The sequence below is a fragment of the Misgurnus anguillicaudatus genome, chromosome 14, assembly GCF_027580225.2.
Source record: "Misgurnus anguillicaudatus chromosome 14, ASM2758022v2, whole genome shotgun sequence".
NCBI lineage: Eukaryota > Metazoa > Chordata > Actinopteri > Cypriniformes > Cobitidae > Misgurnus > Misgurnus anguillicaudatus.
The window spans coordinates 15,540,523-15,559,967 of NC_073350.2; the positions used below are offsets into that span (position 1 = coordinate 15,540,523).

Here is a 19,445-nt window from a genome sequence, read left to right on the forward strand (position 1 = left end):
AGACGGTGCCGTGATTGAGCCGCACTTAAATGAGTGTATCTGGACTGTCTGCATGCACATTTGCATAGGCGTGCCTTTAGGGATTGGCTGTAAGTGGAAAGGCCCTGTGAAACTTAGCTATATGCAGCTCTCTCTTTCTTTCTCTCTCTGATATCAGATGAATATTGCAAATTTAGGGCACCCAAAATTAGTTTGTGTCTCATTACTTTGCGTTTCACGCCAACTTCTGCTTGTAGATTATCTGAGATGCATTGTCATGTTTTTACATGCAGCCCTCAGACATCCTGGAGGAAAAATGCATTCATAGCATGTTATATCATTATGCATCTTTACAGTACACACAGTATCAGTGTCTTAAAGGGATAATTCATCCAAAAACTAATGTAAGTCAGCAACAGATGTCGAATTAAATTAGCCTTTTATAGCACAGGTTTTAAAACACATGGTACATGAATCATACAAACATCTTCACAGTGCTTTAATTTAGATTTTTTATTGTAGTTTGAAATTGTATTATTCTTCTTCACAAACTAAAAAAAGTTATGCGTTTGAAATGAAATGAGGGTGAGAAAATATTGGCAGAATTTTCATTACTTGAACTCCTTTTTAAAGGATTAGTCCATTTTCTTAAAAGAAAAATCCAGATAATTTACTCACCACCATGTCATCCAAAATATTGATGTCTTTCTTTGTTCAGTCGAGAAGAAATTGTGTTTTTTGAGGAAAACATTGCAGGATTTTTCTCATTTTGATGGACTTTGGTGGAGCCCAACATTTGATACTTGACTCAACACTTAACAGTTTTTTTCAACGGAGTTTCAAAGGATTATAAACAATCCCAAACGAGGCATAAGGGTCTTATCTAGCAAAACGATTGTCATTTTTGACAATAAAAATAACAAAGATACACTTTTAAAGCACAACTTCTCGTCATGTGGATCCGGTCGTGGTGCGCCAGCTGACCCCATGCAATACGTCATCACGTCAAGAGGTCACAGAGGACGAATGCGAAAGTGTGTTGAAGTGTGTTGAAAGAGGACCGCTCCTACGTTGTTGTATGTCAACTGATACTAATTAATGTCTTTGTGTCAGTTTATTGTTTACAATGGTCCGCAAATGTGCGTTTTATATATGTAACACGGGACCTCCCTACGTCACTACGCATTTACGTTAGGTCGCGCTGGACCGGACCTAGACGAAAAGTTGTGGTTTAAAAGGACATATTTTTTATTTTTCTTGTCAAAAATGACAATCGTTTCGCTAGATAAGACCCTTATGCCTCGTTTGGGATTGTTTATAGTCCTTTGAAACTCCGTTGAAAAAAACTGTTAAGTTGAGTTAAGTATTAAATGTTGGGCTCTATTAAAGGCGGAGTCCACGATGTTTGAAAAACGGTTTGGAGAAGGAAACGGGCCGACTACCAAAACACACTTATAGCCAATCAAATCAAATCAAAAGCCGGGTTGCGTATGTGTGGGGCGGGTCTATCAACAGAAGGTCCAGATTCTATTGGGGTACGGGCGTGTTTGTTTGGGTGATTTTAAATATCAACATTGGCTTTCAAACATCATGGACTCCGCCTTTAAAGTCCATTAAAATTAGAAAAATCCTGCAATGTTTTCCTCAAAAAACATAATTTCTTCTCGAATGAACAAAGAAAGACATCAATATTTTGGATGACATGGTGGTGAGTAAATTATCTGGATTTTTCTTTTAAGAAAATGGACTAATCCTTTAATCCTCGCCGCTTTCTCTAGACGTCGCCATTTTTATTTAGCTAAGACATGGTTTGTTAAAAAGACCTGATGTCAGCTGTCACTTTGTTGCGGCACTGTTGAATGACGTGTGACTAGCGTTACCGATTGGCCTAATGATACGATGGATTACTCCATCATGCAAACGTTGGGTAGTTTTTAATGAATCTGGGGAGTCAGCCATTTGATCACAGGCCTAATAAGTCTTCTTGAGTCTTTTCAATCAGACCTCAGACTCCCTATACTCCATTCCTTTTCTTGACCTGCAAGCTAAGCATATCCACCCAAATAAGCATCTAAACTTTGGCCTATAAATTTCTCTCAAAGCCTTATTACGGCTGAGATGAGATCATTAAGGTGAATGCGAGCTCGCGTGGGCCCGAGCAAACGCTGATGGAATGGCGGCTGTTTTGATCCGCAGTAACTCACTGTTCTGGCTTGTGTTCACAACTTTTGATGGCGTTTGCTGAAATAATCAGCCATTGAGAGCCCTGCTACATTATCCTCTAATGCCTTCACACTAAGAGCTCTGAATAGGAAAGAATATGAATATCGTCTCTTGAATGCTAGATTTTTGTCATCGGTTGTGAATGTGGGCAGTGGATAGGAGAAAATCCAGGCTAAATTCTTAAAGTTTGATTTCAATCTTTGACATTATCTTACTCAGTCAATATCACAGATATCAAGGTTATATTTTCACAGAATGATCTTTACATTATGAAAGAAGATTTCAACAGTAAATCACACATACAGTATAGTGGAAGCCATTTTAGATTTCAGGTATTTTATTTTCTAACTACAAAGATTAGTTTATTAAAACGAAAGACAGATTGCTCTGTGCACCCCCTTTCCAAAAGAGGGGAAAACTATATTATTCGGGTACATAAATAATATTTGTCTTTTACTATAGGTGTCCTGGAGTCCTAGCAGAGACTAAACCAATGTGAAATGTAAGTGAGATTCACATTTTCTGTGTTTAAAAGCACTCGGTCTCTAACAGGACAAATCACAGCAGGGAAAACATTTCAGGCAAACAGACGAAAAGAGAATGCAAATAGAAAGCCAAAAGCACTGAGACAAAAATATCAAGAGCACTATGAAATAAATAAAGCGTGAGACAAACAGAGGGTCTGAAAACTACTTGTATACTTCAGCAACACTTTAAATAGTCTGTAATGACAATGTTTACAATATAATGTAATGAACGTTATGTTATTTGGGGGTGTAAATCGGACCGTTTTTACGATCCGATACAATATTGATTTTCTCCGGCAGCAATGCAATTTTTGCCGATAAATCGATCACTTCTTCAGTGCGATTATGATTCGATTAATTAATCAATATTTTTATTTTACATGCCTAGTTAAGCAGTTACATTTTTACTTACAAATGCAACCAAAATATATAACATGATTTAATTAAATTCTTTGAAAATGGCACAATCTCTGTCCCAATTGGAACATTTACAACAACAAAGTAACAAAAATACACTTTTTTTAAATTAAGAAAAATGTCACATAAAACCAACTGATCAACATGTTCAGGAGAGAGGACACTATGTTTTGCATGGACAATGGCCCTGTCCCAAATGGGCATACTCTGGACTTCCACAAAGTCCACACTTTGATGACATCATGTAGTGCAGACCTAAGGGACCCTTGACGCGAGTCCACGAGGGCACACCGGAGTTGTATTTTGGGACAGACTCGAGTGTCACGCCAGAAATAGGAAGATAATTTGCCCATCAGTGTGAACTCCTCCCTTCCGTCGGATTGCTCTTTCGTAAGGACTTCTGGGTTGGTAAAGTGCAGACCGCACCAAGGGTGCAAGGGGCGCTGATGAGCACACTTCGTAGTGTAAAAAAGACATAATTGGACACCCTACAGACTCATAGACTAAGCGGGCACGCGCAATTTAAGGCCACGATTCCGAAAGTCCACATGAAGTGCGCCATTTGGGACAGGGCCAAAATCACCTGCGGTGGTAAACACACGCTGGTCTTTTGTCTCTTTCGCTGTGTTTTTGCTGCTACCACCACTTTGTTGCTGCATTGCATTCACTTGCTGATGCTAGCAGATGAAAATAAACAGAAATGCGCACTTTGGCGTGGATGCGTAGATGAACGTTATGATAAGGAATGAGGACGTGGAGAGTGTCAAAATAAAGGTACCTCAAAGCGATTTTTTTTGTGGCATCGATGCATCGGACCGTTAGAAATAAAATCGATGTATCGATCCATATCAATGTATTGTGTTACACCCCTATTTTACTTGTGTGAACTTGAAAAAGCCAACTTGAGAACAGTTGGAATAAATACAAAAGTTTAAGATTAGGTTTTATCTACACTGTAAAAAATTTCTGTATAAATTACAGTTTTACTGGGTATTACTGGCAACTAGCTGCCAGTAACTTACTGTAGATTTTACATTTATGTTATTTACTAGCAACAGTTTGTTCAAAGTTAAATGAACATAAAACATTTTCAGTCTTTATGCTATAATTGGGTCCCCAGTGCTTCTATCAACCTATAAATTGTGAAAAGATTAACCCAGTAACTTAGTTTTGGTAAACCATTCTCTGCCAGTGTGTTGAAATATAGGTAATTGAAAATTTGCTCCCCTTGTGATGTCAGAAGGGGATAATACTGCCCATTAATCTGCACTATCCAACCACGACACTGCCATTTAGTGCAGAGATCAGCTCATTTGCATTAAAAAGGACACACCCAAAAACGGCACATTTTTGCTCACACCTACAAAGTGGCAATTTAAAGGAACAGTGGCCAAAACTGGTATTGCAATCACAAAACTTGTGGCTAAAACTGGTACTGCAATCACACAACTGGTGGCCAATACACAAAATGACAACATAAACATCAGTTGAGGGCTGCAACTCCACTTTTTAAATGACAATATCTTGGCCAGTTCACTGTTGTCAGTGATATAAGTATTTGAAATGAAAAGGATTTCTTAATGTCTAGTGACATATCAGGGCCATTTTATCATTAATTGATATAAATGTCTTACATGATGTTCCTTTAACACTTTATTATTTATTATATATATATGCTAAAACTTCACATAAGTACTCTGGGGACACCAAACATTTATTTTACATTTTTAAAAAGTTCGCCTAAAGTCCAATATTAAATTTGTTCTCAGTTTATCACACCACAAATAAATGTGATATATTAACCACCAGCCAAATTTGAATGATTAAAAAAACACCAAGTAAATAAAATAAGCTCAAAATCTTGGAAAAACACGCTGGGGGCGCGTCTGTTGTCAGCGCTGAAACCATGCCCACTCGCGGGAAAGCTGCCATCTCTTTCCACTTTCAAATACCACTGCAACCTGAATGGATGCTCGTGATTTTGTTAGGGCTGGGGCCATGTTTGGTGTCTCCAGTGCGTGATCGACCCACCGTTTTAGCCTCGCCAAAATAATCCTGAACACAAAAATGTGGAAAAACTGTTTTACGGTATAACTCTTTGCAATGTGTTACAGCAATACACTTCTAACATTTATAATGTGTTTAGAAACTGAAATGACTTTACAAGGTCTGTTGTGCAAAGTTGAATTTTACATTGCACTGTGAGAAATGTGTTCTGACCTGGATGCACTATTAGTCCTGTGAGAGAAATAATCATATGACAAATCTGCAAATCTGTCTTTTCCTATGCAATAAAACTGTATGATGACACCAGAATAATACCAGGCTGCCCTCAGAATGGGTGCATTTACCTGCAAAGAAACCAAGCAAAAGGTGATTGAAAAAATCCTGATTGTTTATACACTATAGAGATTTAGAGTCTCTTCCCTAGATGCCTTATTTTTCTGCTAGGTCGCACTTGTATTAAGATCACAGCTGAGATTGTTTCATTCTCTCTCAGGAGACACAGATTTTAAGTCTTTATCTTTTCATTCACTTGCCTATCCTGTGTCCCAAACTCTATCCTATTTCAAACTCCTGCTTTAAGAGGCATAAATAAATATATTTTTTAATCGACTGTCTGGACTCTCCAGGTATTTGGTTGTTTTTTCAGACACAGGGGAAAGCTTTGTAGCAGGGAGGGTGTGGTTTTTAGACACTGTATTGTAAAAATCTCACCGGACATTTTATAGGCTAATTAACAATACAGTACACAATCGATGCAGTGGATTTCACATTTCACCTCTCTGTTTATCTGTTTGTCTAATTACTCAATAGCACAGATTGTTTTGGATCATCTTTGGTAAGCTGTCATCAATAGGAGAAATTTGTTTTGATATATGAAGTGAGGGAGAAATGTCAGCTTTGCTGAAGTGAGATCCAGTAGTCATAGATAAAGAAAACAGTGTAATGTTAATAAACAGATCTTATTTTTCATGCATGTGGTACACGACCAGAATGAGAAATATCAGTTTGTGATACTGCTGCATTTATTCAGAGATTTATATATTTGTGGACTTTATAGACTTTATGATTTTAACCTTAGGTCAGGAACTTTCCTGTCATCCGAACCTCCCTGTCCTGAGTTATTTACTTGAAGTAACCCCTGAGATTAAAAAAATATTGCAATCCTTTATTAGCACACACTGTAAAAATGGAGCATGAACTTGGTTATACAAGTCAATTCAACCTACAATTTTAAGTTTTGATTTGTGATAAGTTGACATAACTTATAAGAACAAGTGTTAATATAAAGTAATATAAAAATGTATGCAGTTACTTTTCAACCATTTTAAAGTTTCAGTAGTTTGCGTAGTTATTGTTATTATTACCACACCTACATCTGGTAATTTTCTTTTATTGATACATAAAACATATCTGTCTATTTTGCACAAGTTCTTAATTTTCTGATATATTGTGGTGTTTCTTAAAGGTTATATGACATGTGGATTAAACAAATTAAATATATATTTTGTTAGTAAGTGTTTTATTTAGTTTTTTAAATTATTGATTTACATTTTATGATTTAATTTTAATTGATATTTTTTTAAACCTCACAAACCTCCTGCAATTCCCTCATGATCCACCTGGGGTTCGCGAGCCCCAGTTTGGGAAACCCTGCATTAGGTAATTTCGAGCATGGATTTTGGTTGAATTTAATAGAATAAATTAAAGGTGCTCTGAATCGGGCATTTTATTGTTTTATACTGTTGTCCGAGGTCTACTTATAACATTTGTGTGGTTTTTAAATTCAAAAACATTAAAAGCAGTAAGTAATATGTTATTTTGTATCCTAGTTTTAAGGGTGGCTCTTTTTGATTGGCAGGCCACCTTGAAGACTTGGAAGTAAACGCCCACTGCTATGATTGGATAACAGTTTTGCATAATAAACTAGCTTTCAACTCCTCCATTGCTACATGAGGGGAATTGTTTTTAGAAGTTAACCAATATGTGTTTTTCAGGGTCGATACCGATTATTACAGATCGAGTAGACCGATATTTTGAAACGATATGTCTCGTGTAAAAATGAAAATTAATATCAAAATTAAGAAACAGGCTCTGACAAAAGATTAGATTTAACTTTATTGTCTTTACATAAGTAAAAGGCAACGAAATGCAGTTTAGGTCTAACAAAAAGTGCAAAAGCAGTAATAATACCAAGAATGCTCTAGGGTGTGATATAAGTCATATCACAAACTTGGCTTTGTTATTCGTTCAACGTTTTTAGTGAATTGAAACAGTCTAACATCCTTGGTTAGAAAGGGATGTTACACACAATCAGGACATATAGTACTAAAATGTTTTACTCAAATAAGATTACTGCGCCATTCCTGTTTGGATCCAATATTGTTTTTTTTAAATTGCAGTATCTTTGCAAATTCAGCATTGACCTGTGGCTTGTTCGCAACAAACACTCAGTGTATTAGGAAGGTTATGCAGCGACTGTGCTCTTCCACAACCAGGGACTGAACAATATGTTGTAGTCTTCAAAAACCTGTTTGTTGCGTAGACGCTCTATCCAGTTTGCGCAAACCAGTGGGCGGGGCTATCGAAGTAGACGTTGATATTCTTCTTTGGAGACGGACTTTAAAATATCAACTACGTACATTCCAGAACCTGGCCTTCGCTGGGCTAGGTGTGAACAGTTGATATTTCAGGACGTTTTCAGTTTGTTTTAGTACGTTGACCTCATATATAACAAAAGCTTAAGTTAAATTTGATTCCTTAATTCCCCGCACCTTTAATCTAATGACAATAAATTTCACCATGTTATATAATTTCACCGCAGACTTGAGCGTCTCATAGCTGCAAGGACTGTCAAATCCATCGGCGTTGTGTTTTGGCCGTTTTGAGCGGCCAGAGCGTCAATTCGAAAGTGGAAAGAAGCTCAACTTTATGGCAATGAGCTGACGCGGTTAAGCGGCAAGCAGCGGCAAAACACCAGCAACCAGTCGGAATATAGCCTAGACGTTCTTCGCTGGCTGATTCCTGAGAAACATACAATGTATAATTTTGTTTCTACCAAAACATTAGTTCTGAGAAAACAGACTTAAGAGTGGCCAAAGCGTCAACAAGCTTCCCCGTACTTTTTGACAAGCGTCCTTGACAGGGGGGCCTGAGCTTCTTTGGAAGCTCAAGTCTGCGGCGGTGTGAACGTACAGTTATACTTAAAGCTTCTTATACAGCATGTTCCCAACTCAAGTGCAAAGTGCAACAAATGAAAAAATGGAGAACTGTTCATTACAAAAATCCTTGTTGATCAACCACTATTTAAAAAAAACATTGCCGTGGACTATTGACATCACATGATGATTTGCTTTGAAAATCTGAATTGCATAAAATGATAGTAATGTATTCTTCACCCAATACCAAAAACAAATGTGGATGTTAATACTGAAATATGTCAAAGGGCCACATATTTTGATCAGACATAATGGAGTCTCTTTAAGCACTGTCTGTTGTTACCATTATACGGGGGGTGGAGGAAAGGTCAGTTCCTGCAGATCCATTCAGCCTTGCCGGCTCTCTGTCTGGCTGTGTGAAACCCCTGCCGGATCCAGTGACTTCCAGGGCTGGTTGTGAATGATCTGCTTGTTGGCCAAAGGAGGCTGTGTGTGACAGTACAGTAATACCCCAAACAAATACCCCATTATAGTGGGACATAAACTCTGTTGTAGAGCCGTTGAAGCAGCGGTGATTTTCTCATTTACTGTGCCGAATGAAGCCCGATCCGAATCTGCCCATAACAGGGTCCACTGGGGAGACTGGCCTAGGGTTATAAATGAATCTATGTTCTTTATTAAGACGTTTGTTCTGTTGAGGATCCCAAAATAGTTTCACACAGGCGAGATCTCTCAAATCGTAAAATTGAGGATATAGAGGCGATGATGCAATAATGCGAATAAAGAGACTGCAAATTGTTTTTCTCCTTGTAGACACCCACACCAGATTGCCCCTTTATTTTCTACCAAGGCAGGTTATTTGTGCATCCACAGTATAATGAGTCTTATTTACATGGAAAAGGGACGTGTGCTATTTCAGCACATTTCGGAACATTGGATTGCAGGTGGTTAGTCTGTAAAACTGTTTATATATATGCATGCATCGAAATACCGCATGCAAAAGTAGTAATTGTTTAGTAAATTTGCCCTGGTGGGTTTAAGTACTTTGTTTTGAGTCTTATTAAGTACTGTTTTGTTTAAGTACAGTTCTATTATATAATCTTCAGCTTCTGGATGTATTGCAAAAGTATTTGATTTGCCAATGGCTGAGACGCCCCTTAACTGATGCAATGATAGATGCTGTGTCATGCCGTTGAGCTGTGGTTCTAGAACATTCAGCTTGATAGCAGGCACGCAAAAGCCAATAAACCTCTGCTCTCCCATCTGCCTCACTGCTAATGAATTCTTTCTTTATTTCCAACAGGATATAGACCAACAACGAGACCGGGCTTGATTTATCTGTGGATGACCTGCTGCAAATGCCTCCACCACCCCTGCCCCAACCTCCCTGCCCCTTGCATAGCCAGGATGGAAATCTACATCAATAGGATGGAGCCTGCCGAATAAAAGGCTTTTTGGTGAAAACTATGCCTGGATGCTAATAGAAATCCATGTTGGAATACTTGCCATGCAAAAAGTCTTTGAGATTTTTGACAGCTTTGCTTTCGGAAGGCCTGGTATCTTGGGTTTGATTGTTTCGCTTGTGCAACTGGATATAAAGGAGCGCCACCAGTGATTTTTCGGTGCAGAAGAGAGATCGAGCATGTCCTTGCAGCGACCAAACCGCCTGTGCGGTGTCTGGAGGGCCATGTGTCTACGGCTAAGCCTCAGTGCTAGCCTGGATCTTCCGTTCTTGTGTTGGATATTAGGCTTGGCATTGCACGCTCAGCTAGCTGCTTCACAAAAACTGGATGAGACGGATCCGGTCGTCACTACAACTTACGGCAAACTGAGGGGATTCAAAAAAGAACTCAACAATGAGATTTTGGGACCCGTCATCCAATTTTTGGGCGTCCCCTATGCCGCACCTCCTACGGGAGAAAGGCGTTTCCAACCGCCTGAACCTCCGATCTCGTGGTCCGAAATCCGTAACGCTACCCAATTCGCCCCCGTTTGTCCCCAAACCCTGCTGGAGGGCAGGCTACCGGACGTTATGTTGCCGGTTTGGTTCACCAACAGTATTGAAGTGGTGTCAACCTACGTACAAGACCAGAGTGAGGACTGCCTATTCTTAAACATATACGTGCCAACTGAGGATGGTGAGTGTGTGTGCGGGCAGGACAGACCTGTCCACGTCATCTCCCTGTGTCGGTTTTTCCCCTGTGAAGAATGTAGCGTGTGCAGCGAGAAAAAACCCAGCATGATCTCTGCATGCCAAATGCATGCCGCTGCTTTCATGCGTGAGCGGGTGAGAGTGAATGAGGCTGAATGTGTGTGTTCCCTCCACCCCATTATCCCTTGCACATGCAAATCTTTCTGTGTGCTGCACCACGTTCATTTTAGGTGATTTTTAGGTGAATTTAAGGTGAACTCGTACCCCCTTGCTCTTAATCCTTCTTTTTTGTTAGACACAGACACATACTTAACTGTAAACAGGCTTAACAGTGTGTCTGTTGGCGAAATGAACAACAAAAGGGGTGCAATACTGATGATCATGTTGATAATGATGATTTAAGACAGCCAACTTGATTTTGTTAAAATGTTCTCGTCCTCTTGCAGTCAGATAGTGCTGTTGCATGCTGATGTCCATATCGGACTCCCATGTTATTTTTTAGTCTTCTATTCATTTTGCAGTAAAAAGAATATCCAAGGAATGTGCCAGAAAACCCGGCAAGAAAATTTGTAGAAAAGGAGGTATGTATCCACCTGACATGTAAAACAAAAGAGAAAAGGCGAAGATCTCCCCCTCACAAGACTACACGGTTTGCATCTTAAAAAGCCCCCTCCTATCCGAAGTCCAGATCTGATGGATCTCTGATTTGAGGTCGCAAGTCAGAGAAGAAGCCATAATTGATTCCCACCATAAAGAGTTAACTGGGGAGACCGAGCCGTCTCTTAAATCAGATGGGCACATGTTAAACTTGCAGAGTCTAATCTCAATTAAATAAGATGCTATCTGGATTTCATTGGCTTACACTGGCTGTATTGATCAGAGCTTCATCAAGATAATGTCTTTCCCTCAGCTCCCCAACCCTGATGTATCCTACCTCAGGCCTTCGGGGCATCAGGTTTGGAGACGGAGCCCCTTATATAAAGTATCCCGTTAATTCGGCCTCCCTAGCAACAAGAGCATTCGTTAAAAGTTCCAGTCGGAGAGCGCCGTTCCTTTTACGTTTAAAAACAAATCAATGAACAAACACATAAAGGTAATTCACCCTGGATTCACCCTGGTGTTAAGAGCGGATGGGAAGGCGATGGCACCGGCCCAGCTTCCTGTTTTCCATTACGCCCCTCACCCTTGACCCTCCACTGCAGTTACGGTCAACAGTTTGACATCCCTCCCACTAATTCTCATCTCCTTTACTCTGCATTAATCTACAGCATAAATCTTAAACAGAGCCAGCCGCTCAGAAACGGTACGAATTTAAATACGACTTTGAAAAGCGGCCAAGATTCCCTTTAAAAATTCAGGCCATTTTAAAAGATCTTTACAATGCCAGCGAGACTTTACGACTCAGCACCTTGCGAAGATCTCTGACATAATTAGAAAGTGAAGGCCAGTGAGATCACGGATAGCATCGCGCTGTGGGTTTGTCATGAATGTTTTTTTCCACAATGCAGAAAATGTAGACATCTTACTGCCATTATTGACACTTCTAATGTTTTCTAATGCTTTTCTTCACTCATGCTGTAGTATAACAGGGCCCACCATCATCCAAAAAAGTTGTTTTGATTTGTGTTTTGATCATCTTCCGAAATAAAGTAGTGTTCAGAGAGATATTCTGGGGAAATTGCAGCAAGATTAAGTGGTTTTGAGAGGCGCAAGTAAGGAATTTTTGCACTTATAGGTAAATGATGTAAAAGCCCTTCTCTTTGTTACGAGCTTTGCTCTCGAGAAGATTCACTTGTCTGGTGAGATGTAGTTGTTGCTGTTAGATTCATCCTGAGCTCGAGTCGCCCGCTCGGTGATAAATAATTGCCAAAGGATGCCATATTCAGGAATCAATTTAATTTTGATTCAAGCTCATTCCGTTTTGGAAAATCTGTGCTTTTTGTCTCCTCACCAAGTGAACACATTTTGTTTTTGCACCCTGAGCTTTCACCGTAATTGGATTTGACAAGTACACATTCACACCTATAATTTCTTTTAATGAAAACCTTTGATTTCCAAAGCCTAATTGAGTTTACACCTTTGATAGATAACAGAAGAGACTTTAAATGGTTTCAGCAGTGCAATATTTTCTAGATACCATTGCGTAATAAACCTTAGCGTTGACGCAGGAGCTCGACTGTGATATAATCGTTGGCGGTGTCGATTCGCTGCTTCCCCTTTATGTGTCTGTCAAGGTCGGCGCTAAGAAATTAAGTTGAAAGCTTGCCTTGGTGTTCAAGGGTTTCTTGTGTGAATCAAAATCTTTGTTAATAAAAAGCTAACAGATTAAGTCAGGATAAACTATTAAAAATTAATTCACAGCTGGTAACAGGGGCTTCTTTTAATGAAATTTTAATGGTGTTGGTTTTCATTTCTAAAGCGACAACGCCTGATGCCATTTAGCCGTATCAGAAGCGTCTGTCAATAACCTCTCTCTCCTTGGCACTTGTTTCGCTCTCTCTTTCTGTCCCAGTTTTGCCGTGGTATTCCTAAGGGAAATTCCTGGTCTGTCAAGACAACAATAATACCCCCCCAACCCAAACCCTCCTCCATATTTCTCCCTTTAATTCTCTCTCTCTTCTCTGCATCCTCCCTTGAGATAGTCTGTAAAACCTGAGATGAAATTCCCTCCGTCTTGGCTCGGCAAATGCCGCACAGAGCGGCCAGGGTTAGCAGCGCGGGTGGAGATGAGCGTAGATGTCTGTTTGTATTGAGGTTGCGGGAAAATCGGGTAGAAACTTGATCGTCTTGGCAGGGCGTTAGAGTTAGAGGTGTGAGGAAAGCAAGGCTGAGTTTGTGTCTGTGAAAGTACGAGGTTTGTCACACTTGTTTTGGAGGTATGCAGAAGATGGCAGAGTGTGGGCAGAAAGAGCCGCTGTGTGTGAGAACAACACGACTCCTCTGGTTCAGGGTTGTCCAGGTCTCAAAGGAAATCAGATTTGAGTCATACTGTACATACATGGGGTGATCAGAATAACCTTTTTATCTAATGTGATGCGAATCAAATCACATTTCTCCGTGGGATATCATCTGTGGTCATTTGCTTTGAAAATAGGGCAATTTGTCATGTGGTGATTTAAGAAAAATTATGACAACATATTACACCCCTGTGTAGTGTATTCAAAAGTTTTGTGAAAATGGTTGTTGCTATGGAGTTGCTAAGGTGGTTTAAGCACACTTCTGTGGGGTTTCAACAGTGTTCATGAGGGTTGCTGTAACGTGGGGTGCTTGAAGAAAGCGAAGGAGAGTAGAATCCATGTGCAAAAGAGGTTTAATGAGTAAATCCCAAAAAGGGCCAGCAAACATATCCAATAGGGGCAATCCAAATCGTAATCCAAAAACAAGCAAATAGTCAGGGCAGGCAGAGAACAATCAAAATCCAAATAACAGGAACGGGTCAAAAACAGGCAGATACAAAAACAGAAAACAGGACACAGGCAAACAGACAGGCTAGAACATGCAAAGCAATAATCAGCAGTGATATGATTAACAAGAAGTGGCTTTATACACAACAAACAGGAAGTTGGAAGTGAAGCGTGACATGGCAAGATATCAAAATAAAAGTCAGAACAGAACAGGGTTGTCAAAATAAAAATTCTAATAACAAAAACAAACAGAAAACAAGATAACACAGAACAAAACCTTACAGTTGCTTAACTCTTCCCTCGCCATTGACGAGTTATCTCGTATCTTGTCAATTAAGAGAAAACATTTGCATAAAATAATGTGTTCCTGATAAGTTTTTATGGTAGTCTTTAATACTGCGATTATCCACTAGATGGCACTCTTACCCAATTTATGAAAAATCTGAAGCCAAAACGTTATTTACTCATTTTAAACTTTGTGTATGTTTTGATAATCGTTTTGAATCTGATCTCTAACAAAATTCCTTTACAAAAAATGCAATTATTTCAGCTTTTTGCTTTTTTTTTTAACAAAAATACCCATCACAGTCTCATGTCGCTTCGGTTTAGGGTTAGATTTACATAAAATGACATCCCTACCCAAACCCAACTCTAACCCTAACGGCAGGCGACATATAAAAAAAATTGTATAAACCAATGTAATGCAAGCACCAAATCTAACCCTAAACCGAAGTGACAATGGTTAAAAAATAGGAAAAAGCAGTTGAGTAACCAATACGTGATAATCACACAAAACAGGAATTCGTTATACGATCATGAAAAATGCGGAAATTTGTAATAATATCACAAAAAAAAATAAAAAATGTATGTGACTATATCACGAAACCTCGTTAGACTGGGTAGATACCCACATTTAAGAGTTTATAACAAAGAAAAAATAGATGGGATGAAATAGTTTTTCCCCGTTTTGTTTGTTTGTTTATTGCTTGTTGAAATGAGTTACGGGCGCAAGTTGAAATAATAAAATCCCGTCACTAGATATGGCTCTTGGTATGTCTGCTTGCTTGGAAAAGTAATAGCACACCGCTCCCCAACAGGCTGATTTAAGCTCAAAACTTCAGGGGTTTAGGGGTTTCAAGTTTAAGCAATGGTAATGGTGATGCTTGCAAACCACTTAAATGACAGATAATGTTTTAAAACCAAAATACGGATAGAGGCACAAAATGCTTCCCATCAACCCACATTTGGTTAGAGAAGCACCACGCATTTTAATCTACGGTATATGAATATGTATGGAGCGTGTAGGAGCGGGAGAAAGTAATATTACTTTAGGCTATGCGTTTCACTATTGTTTCAGACTCGAGAGTAATTTTCTGCACACTGTGCTTTTGTATCGACTTCCTGTGCGACACGAGGGCCATGTTGTGTAGGTGATGGTGTCGCCGCTTGAATCTGTAATGAAGGAACCGTCTCACCTTGACTGATGTATTCCAACAGCAGCCGGCTGGATGATTTTAATATCAGAGGAAATTTAAATCTAATCTCTGTGCGCGGTTTCACGCACACACGGATTTCTTCAGACTCACAGAACAGCGCTGCACATCGTGCTAAAAAGCATGTCGTAGTCTATTGCAACCGTTAACTGTCCTGATCAGGGGTCTGCACAGTCAGGTCCGCTTATTATCACAGATTTGCATGCAGTTCGTGGTTTAATGTGTGAGCTCAGAGACTAAGAAATATCCAGCAAATCTAATGCACGTCCAATGTACAAGGCAAAACATACACGGTTGCTTGCTTGGTTGCTTTCGATATATTAAAGCACATTGAAGATATGTTAACTACTGACTAGATCAGACTTCATTTCAGTGCTTAAAATGCTTAAAATAAGAAGAATTATATGGTTGGACACCCACCCACATCATGGTTTGTGTGTTGTCTATTTAGTTTTGAAAATATAAATGTTAACCCTGCTAAAAAAAATAAATAGAAAACATCACACAAATTCTATTGGATGTAATGGTTTTAATGGGAATTTTATTAGATGTAATGGAAACTATAATGGTCTCTGTGGGTCTTAAAGGATTAGTCATTTTTCTTAAAAAAAGAAAGAAATCCAGATAATTTACTTACCACCATGTCATCCAAAATGTTGATGTCTTTCTTTGTTTAGTCGAGAAGAAATATGTTTTTTTAGGAAAACATTCCAGGATTTTTCTCATATTAATGGACTTTAATGGACCCCAACACTTAACAGTTTTAATGCAGTTTAAAATTGCAGTTTCAAAAAACTCTAAATGACCCCAAACGAGGCATAAGGGTCTTATCTAGCGAAACAATTGTCTTTTTGGCACTTTTAAACCACAACTACTCGTCTTCCTCTGGTCCTGTGACGCACCATGATGACATATGCAAAACTCCGCCCCAGTGTTTACAAACGTGGAGAAAGAGGACTGTTCCGCCGTTGTTGTATGTCGAATGATACTAATTCATGTTGTTGTATCAGTTTATTGTTTAAAATGCTCCGCAAATGTGTGTTTCATATATGTAACACGTGACCTTTCGACGTCATTACCCAATTACGTGAGGTCGCGCTGGCACGTCACACAACCAAATGAACAAGAGAATTGTGGTTTAAAAGTGCATATTTTTTATTTTTCTTGTCAAAAATGACAATCGTTTAATGAGATAAGACCCTTGTGCCTCGTTTGGGATCGTTAAGAGTCCTTTGAAACTACAATTTTAAACTGCATTAAAACTGTTAAGTGTTGGGTCCATTTAAGTCCATTAAAATGAGAAAAATCCTGGAATGTTTTCCTCAAAAAACATAATTTCTTCTCTACTAAACAAAGAAAGACATCAACATTTTGGATGACATAGAGGTGAGAAATGGAATAATCCTTTAAATCCTACTGGAATATGTCCCAAAACACACTACAAAAAGGAATTTTGAAGTAGTTTTAATGGTAAAAGTGAATGGTTCCTATTGGTATTTTAATGGAAACCAGTAGAATATCTGTGATGGTTTCTATTGTTTATTTCAGCAGGGTGTTTTGTTGGGTTTGTTTTTAAGATGGTCTTTTTGTGTTTTACTAAATTGCTGAACATTGGGCCAAAATAAAAAGCACATGTAAATATAAATCTTTATACTTGACGCAATGGAGAGAAATTGTTGCGTTTGGGCAGATTCTCAGTGTTAGTCTGTCACTCATACCAGCGCTAGTCTGTGACAAACCTGTTTTTAGAGCTCACCAGAGATAAAGGTTTGTCGTGATAACACTAATAATAGCGGGCTGACACACTCAGATGATTCATTGTTTGTGATTTGCATTACTTAACTAAAAGCAAAACTGATTAAATATACTAATGATTTTAATTATAGATATTCGTGATTTGAAGCAATTTCGGCCCTAATATTTGATTGACATCAAACGTATGCATAGTGTTTGAGGATTAACCCTTACGTTGCTAAAAAAGTCTAATATATTTTATCACATGTTGACATTTCTAAATATGCAAATTAGTTGTAATTTTACCATGTTGTTTATTTTGCTACTTACGTCTAGCTTAATGCATGTGAATCTGTGTTAAAGGAGCTGTATCTAGGCATTTGACTAAATTAAAAAATATATGTTATATTTGTAGATGTTTAGGAAACATGCTATGTTTACTTATCTGTTCTCTAAAAAGTAATGCTGTAGTTAGTTAGTTATTTTTTTAAATGCGCCTTTCATCTCGGAATGTCTGTTTTTGTTTTGGAATGTGTGATCCTGCCCACTGCCAGTTTAGCCAATCGTGTATTACGACAGCTCGGTTGCCAGTTATTTCGGGTGCTTAAATGATAGCGGAACAGCTCATAAAATCAAAATCCGGTGGACACAACCTCTGAAATTGAGTTATAAAAATCCACAGGAGCAGGTTTGTAATTTGCAGACAACAAAACATTGCAAAATTAAAAAGGAGCAGATAAATGTATACTTTCCATTGCCCGTTGCGCTCCTGTATGTGTCTGGCGACCCGAGAAGAGGGCAGTACAAAAACGTCTCCAATATTTTGAATTACGACTGCTGTGCCAAGTTCAACCGCTAGCAGTATATGCTCCTTTACAACAGGCTTTTTGAAAAATATAGTAGATATACTAGTCCGATTAAATAATTGGTTATCATTAGCATTGGCCAAGTAAAATCTTTGTGTAGTGTCCTTATACTGTAGCTCATGGTTTGCATCTTGTTAGCAACGCAAAGGTAATAGGTTTGTTTCCCAGGAAAACACATACACTCTGAAAATGCTGGGTTACTTTCAACTCAGCATTGGGTCATTAAGGGACAAACCCAGACGTTGTGTCAAATAAATCCACACAATGTTTATATTTCACCTTTCATTTTGGCTTTTAACAACCCAACATGTTGGGTTGGTCCCTTTTTGACCCAACTCTGGGTTAAAAAAATAACCCAGTGTGTAATGACAAACACATACAGGTGCTGGTCATATAATTAGAATGTCATCAAAAAGTTGATTTATTTCATTGATTCTATTCAAAAAGTGAAATTACACACAGACTGATTTCAAATGTTTATTTCTTTTAATTTTGATGATTTTAACTGACAACTAAGGAAAATCCCAAATTCACTCAAAACACCTGCAAAGGCCTTTAAATGGTCTCTCAGTCTACATCCGTAGGCTACAAAATCATGGGGAAGACTGCTGACTTGTCAGTTGTCCAAAAGATGACCATTGACACCTTGCACAAGAGGCTGGCTGTTAACAGAGCTCTGTTTCCAAGCACATTAATAGAGAAGCGAAGGGAAGGAAAAGATGTGGTAGAAAAAAGGGTACAAGCAATAGGGAGAACCACATCTTTTGTGAAACAAAAAGAAAATTCAGGCAAAAGGAGCCCTAACTAAGTATTGACAGCTGTACATGCTCATACTTTTCATGTGCATACTTTTAAGTTGGCCCAGATTTCTAAACATACTTTCTTTGTATTGGTCTTAAGTAATATTCTAATTTTCTCTGGATTTGGGATTTTCCTTAGTTGTCAGTTATAATCATGAAATTTAAAAGAAATAAACATTTGAAATATATCATTCTGTGTGTAATGAATATATATAATATACAAGTTTCACTTTTTGAATGGAATTAGTGAAATAAATCAACTTTTTATGATATTCTAATTATATGAGCAGCACCTGGACATATCTTGAATGGATAAAAAATATTTTTTAAAAGCATCTGCCAAATGCATAAATGTAAATATGCAGCATCATTTTTAGTCCAAGATTAGTAGATTAATAGTTTTGCTCTTATGTCTTGATTTTAAATATCATGCTAATTATTCTGCAAAGCTGAGACAAGCATTTCTATTTGTAGCCACCTTAATTTAGATCTCCAGCAGATTTGGGATTTCCTGTTGTATCTGAGCAGATAGAGTTAGATTAGGATGATTTAGTTATTAGTGTTCTGTTGATGCCATTTCTAAGAACCCGCTTTTTAATTCAACACAATCCATAGGACAAGCTCTCTTCTCTCAACATTGCTGCTTATTTAATGAAAAATATAAAAATCACTGTAAGAAAAAGTCAGT

General features: G+C 38.4%; 1 protein-coding gene across 1 annotated transcript in view; it reads left to right on the plus strand.

Moving 5' to 3' along the window:
• The window catches only part of nlgn1 (neuroligin 1), a 261,716-nt gene that overhangs the window by 12,269 nt on the left and 230,002 nt on the right, over window positions 1-19,445 (plus strand). The window contains exons 2-3 of the mRNA XM_073875957.1: window positions 9,612-10,446; window positions 10,982-11,041. Coding sequence (XP_073732058.1) covers window positions 9,951-10,446; window positions 10,982-11,041 — 556 coding nt within the window. The 5' untranslated portion in view covers window positions 9,612-9,950. The remainder of the gene's footprint in view (window positions 1-9,611; window positions 10,447-10,981; window positions 11,042-19,445) is intronic.